Source organism: Anomaloglossus baeobatrachus, chromosome 5, assembly GCF_048569485.1.
Source record: "Anomaloglossus baeobatrachus isolate aAnoBae1 chromosome 5, aAnoBae1.hap1, whole genome shotgun sequence".
In the NCBI taxonomy this organism is placed as follows: Eukaryota; Metazoa; Chordata; class Amphibia; order Anura; family Aromobatidae; genus Anomaloglossus; species Anomaloglossus baeobatrachus.
Window position 1 is genome coordinate 384,317,750 of NC_134357.1, and position 17,279 is coordinate 384,335,028.

The 17,279-nt window shown below is 44.5% G+C and overlaps 1 protein-coding gene across 1 annotated transcript in view; it reads right to left on the reverse strand.

Moving 5' to 3' along the window:
* Positions 1-1,872: 1,872 nt before the first annotated feature.
* The window catches only part of PNPO (pyridoxamine 5'-phosphate oxidase), a 60,664-nt gene continuing 45,257 nt past the window's right edge, over positions 1,873-17,279 (reverse strand). The window contains exons 5-7 of the mRNA XM_075350066.1: positions 7,193-7,321; positions 2,360-2,430; positions 1,873-2,273 (exon numbers count right to left, since the gene is read on the reverse strand). Of these exons, the coding sequence (XP_075206181.1) occupies positions 2,114-2,273; positions 2,360-2,430; positions 7,193-7,321 (360 nt within the window). The 3' untranslated portion in view covers positions 1,873-2,113. The remainder of the gene's footprint in view (positions 2,274-2,359; positions 2,431-7,192; positions 7,322-17,279) is intronic.

A 17,279-nucleotide genomic window follows, 5' to 3' on the forward strand; every position in this document is an offset into this window, starting at 1 on the left:
ATCTGTTTAAAAACAGAAACTAGGCTATCTGTATCCATCTTTACTATGACCGTCTCTGGGCATGCATGGAGCTTAAAAATTGCTTTTTCTGTATCCCCAATTTAATATTTAAATACAGGGTGGTCCAAAAGTAGGTGGACAGTATGTGTAATAGGCTTATCAAACATGGTGTAAAGTGAATATGACTCAGTTGCCCTTAGCAACCAATCAGATTCCACTTTTCAGTTTCCAAAGAGTCTGCGAAGAATGAAAAGTGGAATCTGATTGGTTGCTAAGGGCAACTGAGTCATATTCACTTTACACCATGTTTGATAACTCTATTACACATACTGTCCACCTACTTTTGGACCACCCTGTGTAAATAAAAATATTTGAACAAAAAAAAAAAATGAATTCATTAAATGGAAACTGTAATGGACCATTATCATTCACTTCCCATAGACTTTAAAAAAAAAAAAATCCAGACGTGTCCATTATCCGAGCTGTCTTTTTTTGGATGAGAAAAATGTTGTGCAGATCACACTTTTTAAGTGAACAAGGAAGGTATATCAGATGGAAGGGGGCAAACTGAATAAATAAATAAATAAAAAAATAAAAATTATATATATATATATATATATATATATATATATAGTATATACTGTATATATATATATATATATATATATATATATATTTATTTTTTTTTTTCTTTCCCCCCCAATATAATAGGACATGTACTAAGTGCTTTATTTCTGTTTTCCTGCTCCTCAAATGGATCAGAAAAAATGGAAGTAAAAGAGAAATGTGAACAGAGCCTTACTTTCCTAGCAAAGCTAGTTAATAACCAGTGGGACTGTAAGTCCAGCTCTCAGCGGGGTTACCAGTCAGCTTTCACATGACTTGAACAGTATATCACCAGTCCATAGGTACAAGATGATTAGCGAGGAATGATGTATCCGCATAATAGGGTAGATTTGTTGCCCCTGAAATAGTAGAAGCTGGAGACAATCACTGGGTGAGCTGCTATGGTAGCCATATTGGTGGTCACCCAGCTTCCTCAAACAGCTGCAACTATTAAAGTATTCTTCTCTCTTTTTACCATTGCTACTTATGCCAGATTACAAAAGCTGAGGATAAAAGTGCAAATAGGGTCTTACCAGATATTATAGGGAGATGTACATATAATGACACTCACCTAGAAAGGTTGTGTAAGTCACAACCCCTATGAAAGCCTGAGATAATGGCGGCGGCCACAGCCCATTGTGCGTTAAACTACATTGCTGGAAAGGAGAAATGGGGTTAATGCCGCGCTGCTGCCAAAGTAATAGACTGTTTATTTAATCAATTCTTCTTTATTATACAGTTCTACACGTTTCGGAGATCAAAGCCTCCATCAGGACAAAGGAAAAAAATCAACAATGTCTTTGTCCTGATGAAGGAGGCTTTGATCTCCGAAACGCGTAGACCTGTAAAATAAAGATGAATAGATTAAATCAACAGTCTATTGCTTCGGCAGCAGCGCGGCATTAACCCCGTCTCTCCTCTACATAATTGAACTTATGCCAGCTTGGGAGACTAAAACAGCCCGTGATATTGTATGAGCTCTTCCTCTTGGCCTGGGCCATCCTACTCTGTCTGTAGGTCAATGGTGCTACCAACCCTTCAGCTTTATTGTTGTCATATTATGCCTCCTCCATATTTGCACAAGGTGTTCCTCGTGACTCAGCTCCTTAATTGTGAGGGACATGTTCACGCTATCTGTGCCATTGAGTCAGGCCTTAGGACTGCACCTTGTGGCACATTAGAATTCACTCGCCATCTTGCCTAGTCATATTACTCCATATTCAATGTTCTGCTTCTCCGTGTCTTTGCTCCACGTGATCCCCAAACTTCCTGTTACCACTGTTTATCATCATGATGACACGTCACAATTGTTCTGTTTATCGGTTTACCATTTCTTACAGCTCATGCACTAATTATTCTATAACATGAACACAATATCCCAGTGGATGGGAGAAACACAGTGTTTGGCACAAATACTCGATTCTGGAGGTAGGTTCTTCTTCAGGGGTAAATGAGGACATCATTGTGCTTTTTTCCAACAACATGTAAAACATGATATCTTTTTAAGTTATGGAGCAAGCCTCTCATACACCCATCCACCCTCACCATGATGGGTGTAAGGACTGGTCTCTTCTACTTGAGATCGACGGAATACAATGCGGTCATGTAGACGGTTTGTCTGTCCTTGCCAGAATTCAATCACAGAAGGACGTACAATGTAACCACCCCTGCAAAAAAAAAAACAATGGCCAATCTTAGTATAGAAAAACATATGCCGACCCCGTCGTCACCAGGGCTACTTTTCGGCACTCACCATTCGGGTGGTCTTGGCACCTCTTTGTCTTTGTACTCTTCTTCCAGTTCAGCGTTCTTCTTACGTAAATACTGATAATAAGATATAACCTCCATCAGGCTCCTCTAATAATTGTGCTTAATTGTTCCCTAATGGAATTTTATGCATTTCAATAATAATGTGCTGCTGTGAAATCTAGATGTCACTATGCCAGTATCTGTTATTCGTTTTCCCACACAGTATCCGCTATTTCATTTCCTATTTTTTTTATCCAAATACTAGAACAGGGTAGTAAAATGTTATTAATTTCCATTGATTATAATACAATTCAATAAGGTCTTATAAAGGACTATTCTGTCACCAGTTATTTGCTACTTCATAAGAGAACAGCATGATGTAGGGGCAGAGACCCCAGCGATGTTACCCTTATTGGGCTGCTTGCTACAGTTTTGATAAAATCTCTGTTTTATCTGCTGCTCAGCTCTGTATATCCCCATCCACAATACTGATTGGCAACTTAGGGGTGCTTCACACACAGCGAGCTCACTGCCGAGATCGCTGCTGAGTCACGCTTTTTGTGACGCAGCAGTGACCTCATTAGCGATCTCGCTGTGTGTGACACTGAGCAGCGATCTGGCCCCTGCTGCGAGATCGCTGCTCGTTACACACAGCCCTGGTTCGTTTTCTTCAAAGGCGCTCTCCCGCTGTGACACACAGATCGCTGTGTGTGACAGCGAGAGAGCGACAAATGAAGCGAGCAGGGAGCAGGAGCCGGCGTCTGGCAGCTGAGGTAAGCTTGTATCCAAGATAAACATCGGGTAACCAAGGTGGTTACCCGATATTTACCTTAGTTACCAGCCTATGCAGCTCTCACGCTGCCTGTGCTGCCGGCTCCGGCTCTCTGCACATGTAGCTGCTGTACACATCGGGTTAATTAACCCGATGTGTACAGCAGCTAGGAGAGCAAGGAGCCAGCGCTAAGCAGTGTGCGCGGCTCCCTGCTCCCTGCACACACAGCTAAGCGGTGTGCGCTGGTAACTAATGTAAACATCGGGTAACCATACCCGATGTTTACCTTAGTTACCAGTCTCTGCAGCTTCCAGACGGCGGCTCCGTGCAAGCGCAGCGTCGCTTGCACGTCGCTGCTGGCTGGGGGCTGTTCACTGGTCGCTGGTGAGATCTGCCTGTTTGACAGCTCACCAGCGACCATGTAGCGATGCAGCAGCGATCCTGACCAGGTCAGATCGCTGGTCGGATCGCTGCTGCATCGCTAAGTGTGAAGGTACCCTTACTGTGTAAACTAAACATAGGCAGAAAGATGCTAATGAGTGGTGGGAGGGATTATATAGGGGTCATGATTATGTATGACTACATGGCAGCAACTTTACTAGTCCTCTAGTGATAAAGTCATTGTTTTATCAGCAAGAGATAGCTAAACTAAAGAACGCAGCCTAGTAAGTGATAAGGCCCCTTTTAAGGCCCCGTCACACTAAGCAACATCGCTAGCAACATCGCTGCTAACGAACAACTTTTGTGACGTTGCTAGCGATGTTGCTGTGTGTGACATCCAGCAACAACCTGGCCCCTGCTGTGAGGTCGTTGGTTGTTGCTGAATGTCCTGGGCCATTTTTTAGTTGTTGCTGTCCCGCTGTGAAGCACAGATCGCTGTGTGTGACAGCAAGACAGCAACATAAATGTGCAGGCAGCAGGAGCCGGCTTCTGCGGAGGCTGGTAACCACAGTAAACATCGGGTAACCAAGAAGCCCTGTCCTTGGTTACCCGATATTTACCTTTGTTACCAGCCTCCGCCGCTCTCACTGTCAGTGCCGGCTCCTGCTCTGTGCACATGTAGCTGCAGGACACATCGGGTTAATTAACCCGATGTGTGCTGTAGCTAAGAGAGCAGGGAGCCAGCGCTAAGCGGTGTGCGCTGCTCCCTGCTCTGTGCACATGTAGCTGCAGCACACATCGGGTAATTAACCCGATGTGTGCTGTAACTAGGAGAGCAGGGAGCCAGCGCTCAGTGTGCGCTGCTCCCTGCTCTCTGCAGGTGTAGCTCCGTGCGCTGGTAACCAAGGTAAATATCGGGTTGGTTACCCGATATTTACCTTAGTTACCAAGCGCAGCATCTTCCACGCGGCGCTGGGGGCTGGTCACTGGTTGCTGGTGAGCTCACCAGCAACTTGTGTAGCGACGCTCCAGCGATCCCTGCCAGGTCAGGTTGCTGGTGGGATCGCTGGAGCGTCGCAGTGTGACAGCTCACCAGCAACCTCCTAGCAACTTACCAGCGATCCCTATCGTTGTTGGGATCGCTGGTAAGTTGCTTAGTGTGACGGTACCTTTACAGTCCCACTGGATTTTTTTTTTTTTAAAGTCTATGGGAAGTGAATGATAATGGTCCATTACAGTTTCCATTTAATGAATCCATTTTTTTTTAAGTTGCTTAGTGTGACTGGACCTTTACACACTGCAACATCGCAAACGACATCGCTGTAACGTCACCGATTTTGTGACGTAATAGCGACCTCCCCAGCGACATTGCAGTGTGTGAAACGCATCAGCGACCTGGCCCCTGCTGTGAAGTTGCTGATCACTACACATCTCTCAGGACCATTCTTTGGTCCTTTGTTTCCTGCGGTGCAGCATGATCACTAGAAAGTCTCAGTGTGTAAAGGGCCTTTACAGCGACTTCCTTAGCGACTTCCCTTTCAAAAAGCTGCTTTACAACGTCCCCAATGACTAGCTAGGTCGTTCTGCAGGTCCGGATCGCTGTTGCGTCGTTGTTCAGGTCTGCCTGTTTGACAGCTCACCAGCGACTCACCAGAGACTTTGTAGCGATCCCGGCCAGGTTGGGATCGCTGGTGGGATCGCTAGAAAGTCTCAGTGTGTAAAGGGGCCTATACAACGCTGGAATAAGGGTCTCTGTCTCTACATCAAACTTGATGACAAAGCCTCTATAAATCATAAAAGCAACATAAATGCAAAATGTTTCACTTTTTTATATAGTTGTAATTTTGAGATGAATCAGACCTTTAACATTCCATTGAAAAACACTGGGTGCACTTGGCATAACTTTCCCTATGCAATTTGATTTTTATGTTCCTAAATGGGTTGTTTTTATGAGAGCCTTCAGGATAGATAAAAAAAATAAGTATACAAAAATTGTGTCCAGCAGTAAAGTCAATGCAGGATGTGGTTGTATAGCCACATCACATGACTGTTAGAGCAGATACCAGTGCTCATACACGATTAATCTTTACACAAGGCATATTGTAGGCGGTAATTTTCTGATTCTCTACAGGGTGCCAATCTTAATTTATTATTCAACTAGCTGTAGTACCCGGCATAGTCTGGCATAGTAACTAAGTCTCTCTCTGTCTCTCTCCCACTCTCACCACTGAAATTATATTAAATGACACATAAGCTTCTTATACTAAGAATATCCTTCTTTGCCTATAGCAACAAATCAGAGCTCCTATTAATGACCTATAGCAAAATAGACGTAGAGCTGTGATTGGTGGCTATAGGCCACCTGATAATATCCAGGCTGTCAAAACAGCCAATATATTTCCTCAAGCATCCAAACAGTTTCTGTGTGTGTGTGTCTCTTTCTGTGTATGTATCTTTGTGTGTTTTTGTCTTTTTCTGTGTGTGTCTTTGGTAGTGTGTCTGTTTCTTTCTGTGTGTATATTTCTGTGTGTGTGTCTCTTTCTGTGTGTGTCTCTTTCTGTGTATGTATCTTATGGGTGTGTGTCTTTCTGTGTGTACGTCTGTTTATGTGTCTCTTTCTGTGTGTCTGTTTCTGTGTATGTGTCTCTTTCTGTGTGTGTCTCTGTGTATGTAGCTTTGTGTGGGTGTCTTTGGGTGTGTGTCTTTCTGTGTATGTGTCTCTTTCTGTCTCTGCCTGTGTGTCTCTGTATGTGTCTCTTTCTGTGTGTCTCTTTCTGTGTATGTGTCTTTTGGTGTGTCTCTTTCTGTGTATGCGTCTCTTTCTATGTGTATGTCTCTTTTTATATGTGAGGGTCTCTCTGTGTGTCTCTTTCTCTCTCCATAATAGTAGTCTATAATAACAGATCTGCTCCCAGCCCCGCCCCATTGACTTTAATGTAAGCAGTTTTTTTGGAGAATAACTCTAAAGCGCGGTGTTAAATTTTCCCCTGAAAACATAGTCTATGACGTTCCCAGAGTCAAATGAGGTCAATTGTGGAAAATTTCGTGATTGTAAATGTGACGGTGCGGATCCTTTAGTGGACACACACACACACACACACACACACACACACACACACACAGCTTTATAGATTAGATATGTCCATGACTGCTTTAAACACAGGATCAGGGCTGAATAATTCTTTAAGACTCTCTACTGTACATTAGAAAATAAAAGTGACATATTTTGCAATGGGAGTATGTGATTTCCATAGCCCTACCCAGACCGTAATCACAGTCAGTAATTCTGTCACAGACACGTATAACAACTAAAAGCTGACATCTACGTAGGTGACAGCCATGAAGGACGTAAACTTTAAAATTTCTGTGGGTTGGAAGATATTTGTGATAGACAAGAAGGTGGATGCTGATCTTTCCTGGGAGCCAGTATAAGACGTTGCAGGTACAAGTGGATAATTATAGAAGTGTGTTGACAGATATGACAAATCCTGAAGGAATGCATCAGTGTCTGCCAGAAATAAGAACAATAGCATGGGAAGAATTATTCGCTTGATAGACCGGTAGGAAAAATCCTCCATGTCACAAGGGAAGGCGTGCCTATGAGAAGCTGCAGGTAGCTGTGGTGTGCCAGGTAAACAGGTGGCAATGCCAGCCGCACATGTAATCTTTTCAGGGCACACTCACCTCTCGGTCTGGAATAACTTGGCTCTGTTTGCTCACCGCAGCACCAATCTGACTGCTTTTTGGACGGGAGTGGAAATAAGTCTCAGATTCTTGGTCTGAAAGTCTTTCCACCGGACCCTCTACCCGCACCTACGAGAGACACAAACCCTATTACTAGAAATAGCCAGCAACACAAGAACTATAAGCAGTAATGACCACTAATATAGAAATAATGTAAAAAGTGTACCAACGGTTTCAGGGAACAGTTATGCCATAGTGACATGGCAGCAGTTCTGATTGGTGAAGGTCTACATTCCGGGATTCCCATAGATCCACTATTGGGCAGTTACTTATTAGGTTCCCCTACTGTATTGCATTAAAAATAAGAAAAAAGCATACATACCTCCTGAAATGTCGTCATACCTTCATGTCCTCCTGAGTCCCCTGCTGGTCTTGTGACTTCATTTTATGTGACCGATGCAACCAATCGGCGGCCGCTGATCAGCTGCAGTGTTCACAATTTCATTTGATCGGAAGAACCGTATTTCTTGCACTGTGACGTAATCGAGAAGGCTGCAGCTAATCAGTGGTATCTGATTGGTTCCAGTAGTTATGTGACATTACTTATGCCACAAGACTAGTGGAAACACAGCGCTGAGATGGGAGAAGCCGGTCCGGGGAATATAATTGTTTTCATTTCTGCAGCCCCGGGGCAATTAATATGGGTTAGTCCAGTAGAGGACAACCCTTTACAAGGGGCACAATTGCCCAGCTGATGCCCTTTTGACTATGTACTGCTTTCTACATAGAACTGAGTGTATACAAGCTCTTAGTAAGTTTATAGATGCCCATACACATGAAATAGGTATCAGCATAACCCAATACCTCCCGATTTCCTCATACACATGAACGCTCGGGTTGGTCGCTATCCCATCCCTCAGATTGGTTCTGCCCCCTAATCCCACTTCTCAAAGAAGAACCAAACACACCTGAAGGTGCTGTCATCTGACCACTTCTGTCCCTTCATTTCCGTGGTGGTCTTTTTGTCCATACACCACAAATCCTGTCTGGGAGCAGAGAGAGCCTCAGATAAAGGGATACGGCTCTAACCTGAGAACGTCTGCCCCAATATTTCAGTAATTAGCGGTGGTCACTTTGTCCATACTCAACATATCCTGTGTCTTGGAGCAGAGTCAGCCACAGATAAAGGGGAACGACTCTCACTTGAGCACTTTTGCCCCTATTGTTAATAATTAGTGGTGGTCAATTTGTCCATACTCCACATATCCTGTGTCTGGGAGCAGAGTCAGCCACAGATAAAGGGGAATGACTCTCACTTGAACACTTTTGCCCCTATTGTCAATAATTAGTGGTGGTCTCTTTGTCTATACGCCACTAATCCATTGTCCCAGAAGAGAGACAGACACAAATGAAAGAATGCTGTTTTTGCCCCCTTACTAGAGCAGTAAAGCATATTTATATACTGTATATGAAATTTCTATTTCAATAGTTTCTGATAGCACCATAATGCAAGAGCAGAGACCCCGATGACAGCGATGTGTCACTTACTGGGCTGAGTTTTGCTGGTTCAATACAATCATCGTTTTATCAGCAACATATTATCACTACAGGACAATTGATCTTGTGCCTCCTAGTTCCAAACTTGACCCCAGCACTGATTAGCAGCTTTATGTGACTATACAATGTACACAGCAAGCTGTGGCTTGGGTGGGCTACACAGCTCAACAACTAAACTCTCCTAGATCTGCAGCAGGAAAACTGTGACTCTATCATAAACTGATACACCCAGGAAATAAGTGATACATTGCTGGAATCTGGGTCTATATCCCTACATTATGCTGCTATCAGATTACATAGAAAAACTTGCTGTCACTCCATTAAGTCTATGCAAAAAACACAACGTAATAACGCCATTCCTGGTCCTGTATAACCATAGGAATATTAGTATAAGAACATTTCCAGGTAGATGCACAACAAACAATGCATGCAATTGTTTTGGGTGTCATATTATAGAAAAGAGTCACTATATAGCTCTAACCTTAAAGTAAAAAATGCTGCACGCAAATGGCCGGAGGACAAGTAACTAGAACTTCTTTTATGAATATTTATTACTTTCTTGCAAAAGTGTCATCATAAGGAAGCATGGAGCGCAACAGGTTAACAGCAACGCAGTAGCAGAAATCTTGTTAACCCCATGATGACAATCAGCAGAGAACTGCATGAATCATGGGGAGAGGTTCGCGGTGATAAGAGCAGCCTTTCCAGTTTCTGTCTTGTTCTCTGTGCCATTGTTTTGTTGCCGAGACGTAGACATTAAATAACAGGTAGCAGAAGCCACACGGAGCCGGGGCAAGTTCCTGAGCAATAAATTTGGTGCACGTGTCAGCATTTTGGACGAGCATTGTTAGTGTTACCACGGGTTTAATATTCTAACAAAACACAACTCCCTCTATGATCAATCAGCAAAGTCACTTATTGTTTTATAGGATGAGACATATAAACAGATGGAAAGATCCATACTTTGCTTGAGTAAATTATATCCTGAAGGAACCAAGCCTGCCCATCAGGATTTCACTAACATTACAACATAACTAAACAAATATGGATTTGAAAGGGAACTAGTCACCAGGTTTTTCCCCTATGAGCTGCGGCCACCAGCAGTGAGCTCTTATATGTATACCGCATTCCAGAATACTGTATATAAGTGCCCAGGCCGCTCCATATAACGTAAAAAACACCTTTATTATACTCACCTGGGGGCGGTCCAGTCTGATGGGTGTCACTGGTCGTGAGTCCGGCGCCTCCTAAATCTTGTGCGATCGCCATCTTCTTTCCCAGCCCTGTGTGGATGACACGTCCTACGTCATCCACACAGGACGACATTGCACTCCTGTGCTTGTGCACTCTGATCTGCTTGCTCAGGGCAGATTAAAGTATTGTAGTGCGCATGTGCGGGCGGTCTTTGACCTTTCCTCATGTCTGCGCATTACAGTACTTTGATCTGTACTCAGCAGGGCACATCAAAGTGCGCATGCGCAGGACCGCAATGTCGGCCTGTGTGGATTACGTACATGCGTCATCCTCACTGGGCTAGGAAGGAGGACGACAATTGCAGCAGAGAGAAGTAGAGATGATCCACCCCCCTAGTGTTCGAGTTCGGTTCGTCGAACGGAGGCTCCGTTCAACTCCTTCAAACCCCATTGAAAACAATGGCAGGCAAACACAAACACATAAAAACACATTATACATGTACACATACAGTTAATAAACATTGCCCATTACACTTACAGGTCCCCGCGACGCGTCCTGCACTCTGTCTCCTGCCGCTTTTCCTTCCGGTCATCGCTGCGTCCTCCCGGTAACCAGCACTGATGATAGGACCTTCCGTGACGTCAAAATAGCATGTGACCAGTGACCAGTCACGTGTGTATTATCTCATTGGCTACAGACTGGTCACATGGCTAGACGTCATGCTAGGTCCTGTCAGTGCATCTCTCTGGTACGCGGTGCTCGTTTGTGCATCTCCGTGTACCGGCGAGATGCTCTGGCACATGGTCGGCTTCCCCGTTCCTGCATGTGGGCGCTCTTTACAGAGTCAGCCCACATGCAAGGATTGGCTGCCACAGCCGGTGAATTGCTGCATCGGGAATCACGTGATCGGAGCACCATTACTATAGTAACCCGCATGTCAAATTACTTTAGCAACAGTGGCAGCGGTGACGTCACCGCTTACAACCCGCAGGCTCTGCTCACTCACTGAGTGATTAGACTGCATGGGAGCAGCAGCGTCTTCCTCCCATGCAGTGCTGTCTGATGTAGCAGAGCTGCATGGGTTGAAGGAGAAAGAAGACAGAAGATCGTGGAGGTATGAGAGGGAGTAATAAACATGGAATCTCTAAGTGTGTCTGTGTATTTATTTCTATTAAAGTATTTTTTCTCTGTGTGGTGTCTTTTTTTTTTAACCCTTTATTGGAGATTCTTAATGGCCGGGTCAAACTTGCCTGACATTAAGAATCTCTGGCTTAATACTAGCTAGTAAAACAAAGCTAGTATTAACCCATTATTACCCAGCAAGCCACCTAGCTTCAGGGCTGCTGGAAGAGTTGGATACAGCGCTAGATTATGGCGCCTCTATGAAAGCGCCATTTTCTGGGGCGGCTGCGGACTGCAATTTGCAACAGAGGGGCCCAGAAAGCTTGGGCCAACCTGTGCTTTGGATTCCAATCCCCAGCTGCCTAGTTGTACCTGGCTGGACACAAAAATGGGGCGAAGCCCATGTCGATTTTTTTTTAATTATTCAAGAAATTCATGAAATAATTAAAAGAAGGGCTTCCCTATATTTTTTAGTTCCCAGCCGGGTACAAATAGGCAGCTGGGGGTTGGGGGCAGCCGTACCTGCTTGCTGTACCTGGCTAGCATACAAAAATATGGCGAAGCCCACGTCATTTTTTTGGGGGGCAAAGAAATCCTGCATACAGTCCTGGATGGAGTATGCTGAGCCTTGTACTTCTGCAGCTGCTGTCTGCTCTCCTGCACACACTAGTGACTGTAGCATGCTGAGCCTTGTAGTTCTGCAGCTGCTGTCTGCTCTCCTCCATACAAACAGACAGCTGACAGCAGCTGCAGAACTACAAGGCTCAGCATACTCCATCCAAGACTGTATGCAGGAGTTTTTTGCCCCCCCCCCAAAAAAATTACATGGGCTTCGCCATGTTTTTGTATGCTAGCCAGGTACAGCAGGCAGCTACGGGCTGCCTCCAACCCCCAGCTGCCTATTTGTACCCGGCTGGGAACCAAAAATATAGGGAAGCCCTTTTTTTTTTTTTTAATTATTTCATGAATTTCATAAAATAATTAAAAAAAAAATGACGTGGGCTTCACCCAATTTTTTTGTCCAGCCAGGTACAACTAGGCAGCTGGGGATTGGAATCCGCAGCGCATGTGCTCAAGCTTTCTGGACACCCCTGCTGCGAATTGCAGTCCACAGCCGCCCTAGAAAATGGCGCTTCCATAGAAGCACCATCTTCTGGCGCTGTATCCAACTCTTCCAGCTGCCCTGGTGACGGGTGGCTCACTGGGTAATAATGGGGTTAGGGATAGCTGTATATTATCAACTGGCCCTAAGCCCGAAATTTATGGTGTCACACCAATATTAGAAATGGCTACCATGAATTTCTAGCACAGATAAAAAAAACACAACACACAGAAAAATATTTTTATTAGAAATAAAACACAACACAATGACTCCATGTTTATTCAAATAAAGAACCCCCTCCGCAGTAATCCTGGGTGAAGGGTCCTGCGCTGTCCAATCCGGATCCAATATCATCTGATCGGTTTGCTGGAAGGCAAAGCGATCAGATGATGTGTCAGGTTCAAGGGCCTGAATCACATGACACAGCAGCTGATTGTATAAACGGCTTTTATGCAATCTGCGGATGCATCAGTGCAATAAAAACAAACAAACAAAAAAAACAAAAAAACTACACACTTCTGTGCAGACTCCTGTTCGACAGCAGCATCTGATAGTTTAGCCGGCCGGATGGTAAAAAGCCGGCCTCACCGCTCGACTTTTAGTGTCAGCTGATTCCGTCAGGTGACCGCAGCAGCTGATCATCGCCAGGTCTGAGACAGAGAAAAGAGAGAGAAAAGAGAAGAGAGAGAGGGAGAGCGAAAAGAGAGAGAAGAGAGAGGGAGAGAGAGAAGAGAGGAGAGAGAAGAGAAACAGAAGAGAAGAGGAGAGAAGAGAGAGGAGAGAGAAGAGAGAGAGGAGAGAGAAGAGGAGAGCAGAGGAGAGAAGAGAGAGAGAAGAGAGAGAGAAGAGAGAGAGGAGAGGAGAGGAGAGAGAGAGAGAGAGAAGAGAGAGAGGAGAGAGAGAAGACAGAGAGAGAAGAGAGAGAAGAGAGAGAGGAGAGAGAGGGAGAAGGAGAGAGAGAGAGAAAGAGAGAAAAAGAGAGAGAGGGAAAGAGAAAAAAAAGAGAAAAAGAGAGAAAAAGAGAGAGAAAGAGAGAAAAAGAGAGAGAGAAAGAGAGAAAAAGAGAAAAAAAGAGAAAAAGAGAGAGAGAGAGAAAAAGATCGAAAAAGAGAAAGAGAGAGACAGAGACAGAGAGATGAGAGATAGAATAGAGAGAGAGAAAAGAGAGAGATAAGAGAGAAAGAGAAGAGAGGGAGAAGAGAGAGAAGAGAGAGAGAAGAGAGAGAAGAGGAGAGAAGAGGAGAGAAGAGGAGAGAAGAGAAGAGGGAGAGAAGAGGGAGAGGGAGGAGAGGAGAGAGAGAGAGGAGAGAGAGAGAAAAAGAGAGAGAGAGATCGAAAAAGAGAGAGAGAGACAGAGATAGAGAGATGAGAGAGAGAATAGAGGGAGAGAAGAGAGAGATAAGAGAGATAAGAGAGAGAAGAAGAGAGAAGAGGAGAGAAGAGGAGAGAAGAGGGAGAAGAGGAGAGAAGAGGAGAGGGAGAGAGAGAAGAGAGAGGAGAGAGAGGGAGAAGTAGAGAAAAAGAGAAAGAGAGAAAAAGAGAGAGAAAGAGAGAAAAAGAGAGAGAGAAAAAGAAAAAGAGAGAGAGAAAGAGAGAAAAAGAGAGAGAGAAAGAGAAAAAGAGAGAAAGAGAGAAAAAGAGAGAGAAAGAGGGAGAGAGAAAAAGAGAGAGAGCGAAAAAGAGAAAGAGAGAGAGACAGAGATAGAGAGATGAGAGAGAGAATAGAGAGAGGAGAGAGAGGAGAGAGAAGAGAGAGAAAAGAGAGAGAGAGAAGAGAGAGAGGAGAGAGCAATGCAGCCTCATTCCGTGAACTGCTCCGATTTTAGAGGTGTGTCCCGCGGCTCACAGCTGTTGTCCGGCTCCTCCTCTCAGTGCATAATTAAATTAAATTTATAAATAAATAATAATTATAATTTAAAATTAAAAATAAATTAAAATTCTTTACCGGGGCGGCCGGGACTTGAACTCGTGAACTAATTCTCCCTAGGCAGTAGCTCTAAAAAATTGAGCCACTGCCTCTAATGAGAAACATAGGAAGATTTGGTCATCTTGACCTCTGCATTGCAGAGTGAAGTCTCCGGTGACAGCGCTGCTCACTCCAGCTGCTGCGTGGAGAGGACAGAGAGCGCTCATGTTCTACGGGGCTCCCTGTCATCTTCATGTAGCAGAGCTGAAAGCGTCGTATGGATTATTCGGACCTGGATTGTTGTTTGGGGATTAATAAAGAGGTAAATGAGGTGTTTTTTTGTCTTTTATTCCAAATAAAGGATTTTTCGCTGTGTGTGTTTCTTTACTTTCACTTGCAGGTTAATCATGAAAGGTGTCTCGGGGACACGCTTTTCATGATTAACACCGTTATTACCTCGATTGCCACCGCACCAGGGCAATTCGGGATGAGTGGGGTAGAGTCCCGGGACTCTCCCATCTAATGGATACCGCAATTACGGACGGCTGCTGGGTGATATTGTTAGGGTGGTGGGCTCCCCATAACGTGGTGCTCTCCATCCTGCCAATACCAGCCTCCAGCCGTGTGGCTTTATCCTGGCTGGTATCCAAATTGGGGGGAACCGCATTTTTTATTTTATTATTTATTTATTTATTTTACTGCACGATATAGACCCACCCATCAGCGGCTGTGATTGGTTGCAGTGAGACAGCTGTCACTCATTGTGGGGGCCTGTCTGACTGCAAACAATCATAGCCGCCGGTGGGCGGGGAAGGCACGGAATACCTGATTGAATAATGAAGCGGCAGCCATTCTCAAAAAAGGAAAAGCCGCCGGAGATTTGTGACAGCCGTGCAGCGAGGCGCCTGTGATCGGTGAGTAGGAAAGAGAGAGGGATTGTGCTGGGGACACAGGACGCATGCAGATACTAGAGAGGAGGCGCCGGACCAGAGAGCAGCGACTCCCATCGGACCGGATCGCCTCCTAGGTGAGTATAATAAAGGTCTTTTTTACGTTCTATAGAGCGGCCTGGGCTCTTATATACAGTATTCTGAAGAGCTCACTGGTGGTGGCCACAGCTCATAAGGGAAAAACCTGGTGACCGGTTCCCTTTGAAAAGAGATCAATTGCCCAGTGCCTGATCCCAGGTGCCACCCATAGTACTAAATGTGGATACACAGCACTTACTATTGTGGTGAAAGTCACCAGTCAGCAGCAGTCTCAAATGGCTTGCTACAGACGGTGTTCGATCTTTCTTTTGAAGGTATATGCCCTGACGACCCCCAATGGTAGGCCACAACATATGCCACTGTATAAACATACAGCAGAAATCAGCATCCATTTTGTCCAGTCATGAAAAATATGTAGCACGACGTATATTTTATTGTTGTGGTACTCCATACAGTGATGAAAATAGGTATTTTACACACTGCAGATTTTGCAGGTTTTGCAACCAACAAAGAATGGAGAGGTCTGTAATTTTTATCATAGGTAGACTTCAATTGTGACAAGCAGAATCCCCACCCTCCAAAAGAAAAACAGTAAATCACATTGTATGATTTTTAAATAATTAATTTGCATTTTATTGCATAAAATAATTATTTGATACAATAGAAAAAGAGAACTTAATATTTGGTAGAAACCTTTGTTTGCAATTACAGAGGTCAGATGTTTCCTGTAGTTCTTGACCAAGTTTGCACACACTGCAGTGGGGATTTTGGCCCACTCCTCCATACAGATCTTCTCCAGCTCTTTCAGGTTTCGGGGTTGTCACTGAGCAACATTGAATTTCAGCTCCTTCCAAAGATTTTCTATTGGGTTCAGGTCTGAAGACTGGCTAGGCCACTACAGGATCTTGAAATGCTTCTTATGGGGCCACTCCTTAGTTGCCCTGACTGTGTCTTTTGGGTCACTGCCATGATAGAAGACCCAGGCACGACCTAACTTCAATGCTCTTACTGATGGAAGGAGGTTGTTGGCCAAAATCTTGTGATACATGACCCCATCCATCCTCCTTTCAATACGATGCAGTCGTCCTGTCCCTTTTGCAAAAAATCACCCCCAAAGTATAATGTTTCCACACCCATGCTTCACAGTTGGGACGGTGTTCTTGGGGTTGTACTCATCCGTCTTCTTCCTCCAAACATGGCAAGTGGAGTTGATACCAAAAAGTTCTATTTGGTCTAATCTGTCCACATGCCTCTTCTGGATCATCCAGATGGTCATTGGCTAGCTTCAAATGGGTCTGGACATGTGCTGGTGTGAGTAGACCTTGTGTGCCCTGCAAGATTTTAATTCATGACGGCGTAGTGTGTTACTAACGGTAATCTTTGAGACTATGGTCCCAGCTCTCTTCAGGTCATTGAATAGGTCCTCCTGTGTAGTTTTGGGCTGATTCCCAACCTTTCTCAGAATCATCCTTACCGCACGAGGCGAGATCTTGCATGGAGCCCCAGACCAAGTAAGATTGACAGTCATTTAGTGTTTCTTCCATTTTTTAATAATTGTGCCAACAGTTGTTGCCTTCTCACCAAGCTGATTGCCTATTGTCCTGTCGCTCATCCCAGCCTTGTGCAGGTCTACAATTTTGTCCCCGGTGTCCTTAAACAGCTCTTTGGTCATAGCCATGATGGAGAGGTTGAAATGTGATTGATTGAGTGTGTGGCTATGTGTCTTTTATACAGGTAACGAGTTCAAACAGGTACAATTAATACATGTAATGAGTGCAGAGTAGTAGGGCTTCTTAAAGAAAAAATAACAGGTCAGTGAGAGCCAAAATTCTTGCTGGTTAGTAGGTGATTAAAAGGAACCAGCCAAATGTACCTAGAACCATGAGCAGTTCTGGGTACACATTTATAATCTCCCTAACAGTGCCTGTATATACTAGCATATACAAACAGATCTTTAAAAAAAGTATTTCTAAAGATCGTTTATTATATGCTAATGATGGTAGTGATTAGTTGCAGGGTGTTCGATCCCCCGACTAGCTGCCCACAGGGGCATGATAACATACTATACAATGCCCAGAGTCACTGCATGGCTACGCGTACCTGTTTGAGTTAACCGCATCTGATGCCAGGTGTAGCCTCGGTGCACATGATCAGAAGTCACCACTCTTCTGGTCATGCGTACTACACCATTTTGAAGCGGGGACTCCCAAACTAGTC